Source organism: Sinocyclocheilus grahami, unplaced genomic scaffold (assembly GCF_001515645.1).
Source record: "Sinocyclocheilus grahami isolate Dianchi unplaced genomic scaffold, SAMN03320097.WGS_v1.1 scaffold1321.1, whole genome shotgun sequence".
Taxonomy (NCBI): domain Eukaryota; kingdom Metazoa; phylum Chordata; class Actinopteri; order Cypriniformes; family Cyprinidae; genus Sinocyclocheilus; species Sinocyclocheilus grahami.
Genome location: NW_015506500.1, coordinates 438,188 through 449,529, shown reverse-complemented (window position 1 = coordinate 449,529; position 11,342 = coordinate 438,188). Strand labels below are relative to the sequence as shown.

At 37.4% G+C, this 11,342-nt stretch overlaps 1 protein-coding gene across 3 annotated transcripts in view; it reads left to right on the top strand.

The window, feature by feature from the left end:
• The window catches only part of LOC107569185 (cytochrome b-c1 complex subunit 2, mitochondrial-like), a 16,987-nt gene that overhangs the window by 1,536 nt on the left and 4,109 nt on the right, over positions 1-11,342 (top strand). For 2 of the 3 annotated variants that reach the window (XM_016255195.1, XM_016255194.1), the window contains exons 2-9: positions 3,403-3,489; positions 5,726-5,875; positions 5,956-6,020; positions 7,077-7,133; positions 7,218-7,342; positions 8,201-8,298; positions 10,741-10,798; positions 10,896-10,991. In XM_016255195.1, coding sequence (XP_016110681.1) covers positions 3,403-3,489; positions 5,726-5,875; positions 5,956-6,020; positions 7,077-7,133; positions 7,218-7,342; positions 8,201-8,298; positions 10,741-10,798; positions 10,896-10,991 — 736 coding nt within the window. Of the gene's footprint in view, positions 1-3,402; positions 3,490-3,535; positions 3,617-5,725; positions 5,876-5,955; positions 6,021-7,076; positions 7,134-7,217; positions 7,343-8,200; positions 8,299-10,740; positions 10,799-10,895; positions 10,992-11,342 lie in introns of those variants that run through there. The other variant, XM_016255196.1, reaches the window with a different exon arrangement.

The following is an 11,342-nucleotide window of genomic DNA, read 5'->3' as shown; positions in this document are numbered from 1 at the left end:
ATTTCAAAAAGTGAAACTTTCATATATTCTAGATTCATTACATGTAAAGTAAAACGTTTCAAAGTTGTAGTTTTTTTTGTTTTGTTTTAATTTTGATGATTAGAGCTTACAGCTCATGAAAGTCAAAAATCCAGTATCTCAAAATATTAGAATATTTACATTTGAGTTTCATTAAATGACCATCCCTACAGTATAAATTCCGGGTATCTCTTGTTCTTTGAAACCACAATAATGGGGAAGACTGCGGACTTGGCAATGGCCCAGAAGACAATCATTGACACCCTCCACAAAGAGTGAAAGTCACAGAAGGTCATTACTGAAAGGGGTGGCTGTTCACTGAGTGCTGTATCAAAGCATATTAAATGCAAAGTTGACTGGAAGAAATTGGGTAGGAAAAGGTGCACAAGCAACAGGGATGACCGTAAGCTTGAGCATACTGTCAAGCAAAGCCGATTCAAACACTTGGGAGAGCTTCACAAGGAGTGGACTGAAGCTGGAGTCCACCACATCAATGGCGCTTTTCCACTGCGTGGTACGACTCGGCTCGGTACGGCTCAGTATGGTACTCTACTGCCGCGACTCCTAAAAAACTTTTTCATTCCGCGTCATCCCATCAAGCTCTCGCTGGATCCGCTCCTCTGCTATCAACGAGAGGAACGTCTGTACTTCGTCAACAGGGGGAACAGCCACTTTTTGGTTGTTAAAAAAAGGTGCGCTCGTTCAAAACAGTTGCGTTCGATCCTTCGCTGGCTGTGCTGATTTAAATCTAGCGCTTCTTTTGTGTTTGTGTCGCAAGTTCAGTGACGCAGGTAGTGACGATTCTCTCCGGCCAATCCGTGATCAGCAGAGTTTACACATCACGTTTTGGTAACCGTACGGTTCGCTTGGAACTCCAACCGAGGTGGTACTGAAAAAAGTACCAGGTACCAGGTACTGTACCCAGTGGAAAACCCCTCAAAAGTGAACCATACCGTGCCGTACCATGCAGTGGAAAAGCGCCACAAGAGTCACCACGCTCAGACGTTTTCAGGAAAAGGGCTACCAAGCCACTTCTAAAACCGAAACGGCGTCTTACCTGGGCTAAGGAGAAAAAGAACTGGACTGTTGCTCAGTGGTCCAAAGTCCTCTTTTCAGATAAAAGTAAATTTTGCATTTAATTTGGATAATCAAGGTCTGGAGGAAGGCTGGAGAGGCACAGAATCCAAGCTGCTTGAAGTCCAGTGTGAAGTTTCCGAAGTCAGTGATGATTTGGGGTGCTGTGACGTCTGCTGGTGTTGGTCCATTGTGTTTTATCAAGTCTAAAGTCAATGCAGCCAGCCATCTACCTGGAGAGTTTGGAGCACTTTATGCTTCCATCTGCTGACAAGCTTAATGGAGATGCTGATTTCCTTTTCCAGCAGGACTTTAGCACCTGCCCACAGTGCCAAAACCACTTCCAAGGGGTTTGCTGACCATGATATTACTGTGCTTGATTGGCCAGCCAACATGCCTGACCTGAACCCCATATGGAACCTGCTGGTGTTGGTCCATTGTGTTTTATCAAGTCTAAAGTCAATGCAGCCAGCCATCTACCTGGAGAGTTTGGAGCACTTTATGCTTCCATCTGCTGACAAGCCTAATGGAGATGCTGATTTCCTTTTCCAGCAGGACTTTAGCAGCCCACAGTGCCAAAACCACTTCCAAGGGGTTTGCTGACCATGAAATTACTGTGCTTGATTGGCCAGCCAACATGCCTGACCTGAACCTCATATGGGATATTCTCAAGAGAAAGATGAAAAACGGTCGATCCAACAATCCAGATGAGCTGAAGGCTCAATAGTGCCTCAGCAGTGCCACAGGCTGATCGCTTCATGCCACACCTCACTGATGCTGGAGTTTGTGCTAAAGGAGCCCCGACCAAGTATTGAGTGCATAAATTAAAATACTTTAAAGAACTTGAACTTTTCTGTTTTGCAAATCCTTTTTTTGATTGATCTTAGGAAATATTCTAATATTTTGAGATACTGGATTTTTGACTTTCATGAGCCGTAAGCTCTAATCATCAAAATTAAAACAAAAGAACTTTTGAAATGTTTTACTTTACATGAATCTATATGAATGTTTCACTTTTTGAAATAAGTTACAAAAAAAATATTATAAAAATATAACACGATATTCTAATTTTTTGAGATGCACCTGTATGTCCAAATATTATTTGGGAAATATTTAGTTTCAATTAAGTTACATTAAGTTTTTCATACTTATTATAGTACTCTTAGTTGAATGTTTTTTACATTTATTTACTCATTTATTTTTCCCCCCTTATTTTAATGTAATTTTTTATTTATTTAAAATGTTTATGCAGTTTTTTCTCGAAACATTTCCATGGACCCTAGCACTCAGCTGGACCCCAGTTTGAAACTTCTAACTTGTCTCTTTTGACTGTTCCCTTAAAGTATATATAATTTGTATAAAATGTTTGCTAGTTAACCATCATGGTGATTTGACAGCACTTTCAGGTTGGAAGTTGTAGAGCAGGAAGAATGACAGAATTTGGTGTATTCAGCACAATATGGGGTAGAGAGAAATGTTTACTGATTATTATATTACTGAATATTTATCCTTGTATTAGTTGTCATGCAGTGCATTAAATCTTGTAGCCCTTTTTGGGTTTATAGCTTTTTTTGATGACCTGCAACTACACTACCTGTGAAAAGTTCATAAACTTGATATTAAACAGGTTTAATTTATGCTAAAATGACTGTAATAGTCATATTTTTAGACAAATATTCAATGAAGTTACCAATTTTATTAGTCACACTCATAATCATACTCAGTACAACGTGTAGTGAAATGCTTTTAACGGAATAGATTTAACATGGGTATAAAGATCATAGAAAAATATATTTAGTATTTGAACATAAATTCAAAACAAAACTAAGAAAAGAGCATAAACAAGTACATAAAAAACCAGAAAATATTAGAAAAAATAAAATAGAACATCCAAATATTTTTATGCAGTGTAGGACATTTAAGGTATATATGTGCAAAACTGCAAATGCAAAATCATTATTTCATTAATAAGTTAGAGTTCCTGGTTTTCACCACTGAACAGTGTCCATGTTGGAATATCTGTGTGTGATCCATTTCTTTTGTTTTTTCTAAATTAATTTTTAGCTTTTTATGCAATGAAACCATGACTTTGTACAGCTTTGAATGTTTTATAACGTATTTTTGGTGTCATGATGGCTTCAACCTACACGCATATGAAAAGAAGGGTCTGTGGCTCTCTCATTTACTCTTTTGTTTGTGTCAAATGTAGGATTATAATTTAGTAGCGTCCCATGCCTCGCTCTTCCTCTCTTTATGCTGCTCTTTTGGACACTTTTTCTTCAGAGGCGTTATGTCTTTTCTGATTTTCAGAGGAGGCTTTATGCAGCCCAGGCTGCCCATAAGGTGGATGTTGCGGCAGCCGTGGAGCCAGTAAAGTTTCTGCCGCAGGAAGTGCAGGTCAGTAGATGATGATTTGTCTCTCTCTCCACAGAGGGAGCCACTCAAAGGGACCAGCCCTTGACTGTGCCTTTTGCCAGGCGTCAAGGTCTCGGCAGGTGCCCCTCACATGTACCAGGATATTTATGTATGTGCGGGTGCGGGGGAGGGTTTCTGCTCTCATATTAGGGACTGTTTATGAATTACAATTTCCGTTTAACTTCACCACGTCCCACAGGATGGTGAATTAAAATTTTTACTGCAATGACAGGAGGAGGGTTTTCATTAGTCTGATGCAAGATTTGTGATCGTTTAAATTATTGCTTTGTTTATTTGAACCAAATATGCTTATATATTCCATGATACATACAATTCATCTGAACTAATTTCTTTATTTTCTTAACAAATATATTTTATTAAACTGTTAAATACTGTCAAGGCAGTTTTCGTTATGAATCACCACAGAATGTTTATTAGAATGTTAAAGGGGTCATATGAGGCGATTTAAATTTTTCCTTTCTCTTTGGAGTGTTACAAGCTCTTGATTCATAAAGAAGATCTGTAAAGTTGCAAAGACTAAAGTCTCAAATCCAAAGAGATATTCTTTATAAAAGTTAAGAGTCAGCCACGCCTACCTAAAACGGCTCATTCTAACACGCCCCCACATGTCTACGTCACGATGTGGGAAGATTTGCATAACACCGCCCAAATGTTCACGCAAAGAAAGAAGGCGTAACTTTTATTCTCACTGTAGTATTGTTGTTGCCACCACCTCCATGTCGTGAAGGCGCTGTGTGTTTCGTTGTGAAAGCGAAACTACTTTGTTTGGCCTTCCAAAAGAAGACGATATCCACTTCGTCATGCCTGGAGCTGATCCGTGCTGGTCGCTGAGGAAATACATCAACTTTGCGCTGTGGATCGCCGGATCGGCTTTCACCTTGGACAAAGCGGAGTCCAGCCCGGGGTCGTCACATGTGGTTGCCGCAAGCTCGCCGGATGCTCCTTCGTCAAATCCGCCGGCCGCGCCGTTCTCAAGCCCGCCCACCGCCGCTCACTCCAAGCCCGCCGTGCGATGCATCGCAACGCGTAAAAAGACAGTATGAGTCATTATAATCCGTAATCATGTCCCCACTGGATGCAACAAATGCCTCATTTATAATGGGTTTTACTGGTTTTGTCTCGTCGCTCTGGCCTGACAGGGCATCATAGTATGGTAAGGGGTGTAACATTTCCGTCACACGCTTGAGGAATTCGGCCAATCACAACGCACTGGATAGCTGGCCAATCAGAGCACACCTAGCTTTTCAGACCGATGAGCTTTGTAAAAATCGACGTGTTTCAAAAAGGCGGGGCATAGAGGAGAAACAATAATGTACAGTATGTGGAAAATAATATGTTTTTTTTTTTCCTTAAATCGCATAAACACATTTCATTACACAAAATAATGTTCTTTTTAGCAACATCATATGACCCCTTTAAGTGAAATTGTGAAATAATTATAAACTGAATAAATCTCTTTAAGTGGTATTACAACCATTATTTTTTTCATTATAAATAACAACAGATTTTTCTAGGAACAGCCCAACTGTTTTGTATATTATCAAATGTGAATGGGTTCAAACCTGAAATGTTTTTTTAAATGCATTATTAAAATCTAAATACAAATAGTATGGTTGCTTATTTAGGTATTTACTTGATATTTAGACAAATTAATATTAATTGTGTGTTATAGAGGAACTTTGAATTAAAATGCTGATATCTGCAAAACATGCTTTGATACGATTAAAATGTCATCATCAAATTCAGTGGCCTGCAATCAATGTATAAATATTACAATATTATGTGCCAACTGGTTTTCACACAACTGATTGCATTCTTATAAACTCACAAATGCACCAGAATATAACAAACATTTAATTGTTTTTGGTTGATTAAATTAACTTGGAAAATTGCAAATCCTTTATCCCAATTGGGACTTCCACAACAAAATGAGATACTCCAGCTGTTAAAAGAATACATTTATACAGAACAATAAAACAAATCAAATCATACAATATATAATAAATTTTGGTCAAACAAGTCTGCTAGTATATCTTATAAATATATAAAAATATATCGTTTAAAAAGTTTTTTTTATGCATTGTATCGATGCAGTATATCATTAGTCACTTGAAAATAACAAAACAATGATATACGTAACCAGTACAAATTGGAGGGTGTAATTACATTCAATCTTTTTTTTTTTGGTCTCTTCCAGGTGACTAAATTGCCTAGCGGGTTAGTGATTGCTTCCTTGGAAAACTATTCTCCTGCTTCTCGGATTGGTGTGCTCGTCAGGGCTGGAAGTCGATATGAGACGATCGACAACCTCGGTGTCTCACACTTGCTTCGTCTGGCTGCCAGTCTGGTATATATCCATCATGACTCTGTGTTTGACCGCTGTACTGCTTTTGTGCAGCATTCACTTCTCTATACTTCTGATTCCAGACAACCAAGGGAGCGTCTGCCTTCAAGATCTGCCGCGGTGTTGAGGCTGTAGGGGGAAGCTTGAGGTCAGTTTATCGTTGTCACTGAACAGCTTCTTCTAAACATCTGTTATAGGGCTGTCAATTTTTACTGATTGTCAATATTCGTCGAATTTCAAATAAAAATCCACATTCGAATGCAAAAACGTTGCATTTGAATTTTAGGTGTGCGTCAGGCAGCTTTATCAGTGGCGCACGAGATGCGATGACGATGTAAGTGTCATTGCATTTTAATGCTTTTGTTAGCCTATCCAGTTGAACCCGCAGCGCTGCTGCATTCTTCATTCAAAATATTGTGGGAAAAAAAGAACATCAATGCGGAGAAAATGCTGTTTACGTCAAAACCGAAACCAAGCCGTTCACACAGAACGCATATGTCACATTTTCTAGAGGGACGTCTATCACCGTTGCACTCGCGTCTCACACAAAAGAGCTGCATGTTTAGAAAGCCATGTAAAGTTAAAAGACTTTATGGCGGTTTTTCCCCATCCCACTGCATCTCAAGTTTTTAAATGAAGAAAGTACTCTTTGTGATTGGTTTTCGGTCCTTTGTATTAAACTATACATACATGCATGATTCTGTTTTGTTTCTAATTGTTTAAGCAACTTTAATTATATAAGGTTTATAAACATTATGCACTTTTTTCAAAGATAGTTGTGTTATTTTATTATGCTTTGAAGAAATGTGCATAATATTTTCTGCGATGTGGCCTCAGGAGAGAAGCCAAAATCCCCCCCCCCCACCAGAAATTATGCCTTTTAAATTAGAATATTGATAATATTTAAGTACAAAATTCGAATTTAGTTTTTCAGCCATTTTGACAGCCCTAATCTGTTATCTATAATATGTATGGTATGTGACATAATAGAGTGGTTTTCAGCTGGCTTCGCATCAGGACCCAGGTTTACCTTTAGCTTATTTGACTTTTTTTGACTGCTCAAAACCACAACAGATCTGCCACCCACTTTTGATTTGCAACCCACCCGTTAAGAACCACTGGCTTAATATATATATGGTGCATTATTATACACAAATCTGTTATGTTATGTGAGTAAATGTTTATATTATATTTTTACATGCAGTGTGTCAAGTTCCAGGGAAACCATGGCATACACTGTAGACTGTCTGAGAGATCATATGTGAGTAGAACACATTAGTTTGTCTGTATGATCTTTTCTTCTACTGGAAACAAATATGTTGTCTGTCTGTCTGTGTTCTCGCAGTGACACTGTTATGGAGTATCTGATCAATGTGACCACTGCGCCGGAGTTTCGGCCATGGGAAGTGTCAGACCTCACTGCCAGGGTGAAACTGGATAAGGAACTTGCCAAGCAGACTCCTCAGATTGGTATGCAGTGTTTAAACCCTCTGGCAGTCATTTAAGACTGAAAGCTTTTGCGTTTTGTATTTAAATTCATTGTTTTGCCTCATTAGAATGGTACAAAACTTGACTTTTAGGTCACTTGCTGTATGAACATACAAAAAATTGTGGACGTGAATAGAAAAATAGAAAACTACACTCTTTTTGGGTACATTCTACAAGTCGGCCTTAATTAAATAATCTTCAAAAATGTCTTAATGTCTATAAAACCTAAAAATAAATAAATATTTAAATATGAATCAAACACCGTATTAATTGAAACTGTTATTATAGATATTATACTCACTTAAAGAGTTATTTAGTATAATTATGCCAGAATTTTAAAAAATATTTTATCATATGTTAATGTAAAAAATCTTGTGTAATATAACTTGTGTTTGTTTGTTTGCTGGTTTTTATTGTATTTGTTATACTTGTATTTTTTAAATAGTTTTTGCCATGAAAATAGCCTAAGATGCTGACATGGCATTAAATAAAAATATACTACTACTATATTATAAAAAATGTTATTATAAATATTATATTATTTTTCTCATATTTTATTTATTTTATATAGAAATAATTAGTGCATAAGTTAGAGGTAAATATCAACATTTTGATACAAAATATAACATTCATTTCATTAAAAATAACGACGTCACGCTTTTTTTTGGTCTTGGTCTGTTTTGACTGCCAAGTATCACACGTTTGGCCCCAGAGGGTTCATTTTGATAAATAACTGTTTGTTAATACAGGAATTTTGTCATATGATTGACGGAGGTTGGTTAGCGGTCATAATGTCTCTGATTTCTGTTTCCATTCTTCATCTGTTTGTTTGTGCCTCAGGTGTCATTGAGATTTTGCATGCTGCAGCTTATAAGAATGCCCTGTCCAATTCCTTATACTGTCCAGACTACATGCTCGGCCAAATCACCACAGAACAGGTAAGGCAACGTTTTGGAGGGAAAACAAATGGATATGGCTCATTAATGTTTTCTGTATTGTTGTACAAATTCATTTGAATCTTTTTTGTAGCATTTGAGTCTTGTCCAAATTATGCGTCATTTCATATCATAGTAACAATAAATATCGTGATATAGTTTCCGCTGGAAATTGAATAAATAAATTATTTTGATTTTCATATTTTGAAGAAATTAAAAGGGCCATGAACTGGTTTTTATTTTGTACTGTTCTCTGCGGTCCACTTATAATGTTATCAAGATTTTTACATAAAAAATATCATAATTTAGCTATTTTCTGCCCTGTTTTTAACCCCCCTCATCAGAACGCTCTATTTGAATAGGTGTGGCAGATTGTAGACTTGGAAGTAAACGCCCACTTCAATGATTGGCTTACAGTGTACATTCATTCCTCATAGATGGACGCCGCTGTGATTTAGGTTTTAAAAATAAATAACTCAATACATATCAAACGATCTGGGGCCCGTTCTTCATACGTCGCTAACTCAGTTAGCTGGATTTGATTGTTGATGATTTGGCATGATCTTGGATTGTTTGGTTCTTCGAAGCTCATCCCGGAGTTGCTGTCGTAGCAACAGGTCCTTAAGCTTAAACCTGCTTGGGAGCAGGCTTATTTCATGTAAACAGGATTAGATTGCATCTTTTTAAGCAGAATTGATACTTAAAATCTGTCCTCTACCACCGCTACTTTATTACAAGAGTACCCTAATAATCCAGGGACAATAATTTAAAAATAATAATCATTTAAAAATGAATTTAAAGATAATATAATAATGTTGTGTAGACTTTAATACTACAGACACAGCCAGTTTTACTCACTGAAAGATTTATTCATCATAAAATTATTACTTCATACTTGTATTCGAGTCTTACACACATGCTATACAGATAATGTAGAGTCGTGCATTAATTTGAGTTATGACAGATATTATGGGAGTGGCTTGGTGGAGCGCAGGAGATGCAGATAACATGACCTTGACCCTTAAGAAACTTTAATTAATGGTCACGTAACAAATCTGTTCAAATATAAAATTAAATGAATTGCTAATTACTACATCGAAATAAAAATGTAAAGCCTGTACAAATATTAGAAATCGCGAATAATTGGGAATCGTGTAAAAAATTTAAATAAAATAAAAACTGCACATTTCATTTATCTATTATGACATTTATGTAGTTTTGTTCGCTTGGCTGTTTCCTTATAGAAGTCCAAAAATGTGTCAAGTTTTTCGTCAGGTGTCTTTTTTTATTATATGATGTCATTAAGTTGCTGTCTTGCCGCCAGCCAATCGCTGCATTGCTGATCGTGGTTTCGAGCATCGATACAGAGCCCCTTTTAAACCAACCATGAACGTGCAATTATCTCGGATAACTCAACCCAGCCATACTAATCATCAACAACAGGTGCGCGTTCGAAGAACCGAATTAGCCAGATCCTGATTAGCGTGATGATATCATCTTGGATGTGACATTTCATCTCGGATGTAATAAGCGATGTATGAAGAACGGGCCCCTGATCTGTAAGAAGAGACAAAGCAATAGTGATCTCATAATGAAAACCGTTAACGTTGCTCACATTTGTATGTTGCGAAACGACTGTCGGATCCAATATAGTCAGCACAGCATCATCTTTTAGTTTCAATCGTTTTGAAAATCCCATGTCGAATTGTGCCTTGTCTGTAAACGAATCCGCAGTACAATGAAGTGAACAAAGTACCGAGTTCTTATTGACGCAGTCTGGATCTTCATTAAAAATAAAGTTCATTCACACTTTCCTAACGTTGGGATCAGAAGGAAGGCAATGCTAAGACTTGGCACAGCACAGCGTCTTGTCTTCAGACCCATCTTTATCGTTTGGTTTCTGCATAGACCTGCACGTTCGCCTCTCTCGTAAACACTACATGTGTGAATCTAAACAGCAGGGATGGCGATCTTCTTCTGCGAAGGCGGTGCTTATCCGCACTATTACATCATATAGTAGAACATTCCAAAAGCTGTCGTTTTGGCAGACTGCCTTCAGTATAAGCTAATGACAAAGTTTTGAGTTCTGAAGCTTACAGGATGTTTTTATAGTACAGTGACCTCTATGTGACAAATCAAGGGAATTTTGGTTTCTTAGTTCATGACCCCTTTAAAAGTAACTTCATCGGATTTTATCCTTTTATTTGTAACTTCATGAACATTAACCAAACAAAGATCAATCATAACTGAATAAGTCTGAATTGTATAACACATGGACACTCATCTTTAAGGTTTCACATGGTTGTAAAAGAGCTGTAGAATAGTAATGCACCAAGTTACTACATGTAAAGCACACATGTAAGTAACAGTCCTGCACAAATATATCACCTTGCAAATAAAAAAAGTTACATTTTAATGCTCTCTGTATTATGTTTTTTTACGCAGATGCACACCTTTGTTCAGAACAACTTCACAAGTGCAAGAATGGCCCTTGTTGGTCTTGGTATGTAATGAAATTGTTGCCTTATTAAAGGAGAAGATTTAATATGGCCCAAAAAAGGATATTAAGTCAGTCATTTGTACTTTATGCTATTGTGTAGGTGTGGATCATGCCGTACTTAAGCAGGTTGGGGAGCAATTCCTGAACATCCGCAGTGGAACAGGCACTGTTGGTTCCGAAGCCGTGTACCGTGGAGGTAGAGTGCATCATTAATACTAGAACAGTATTAAAAAGACAAAATAAAACACAGTACATTTACTTCATTGAAAGTCTCATTTTCAGGTTGCTACTGTCAGTAATGTAAGGAACTTGTCTATTGCTCTACCGCAGAGCCTAGGGAACTGTCTGCTGCCTACATAGAATACCTTTTAAGGCATTATCCGAACTAAAATGGACCTTTATAAGTGACTGTTTTTAACTCTTTCCCTGCCATTGACGAGTTATCTCGTCTTTTACAAGAAAACGCTTCCCCGCCAAAGACGAGTTTTTACGGCTTTTCGTGTTTTCACTGTTATACACTCGGGGGTGCTATTACACATCTTCTGAA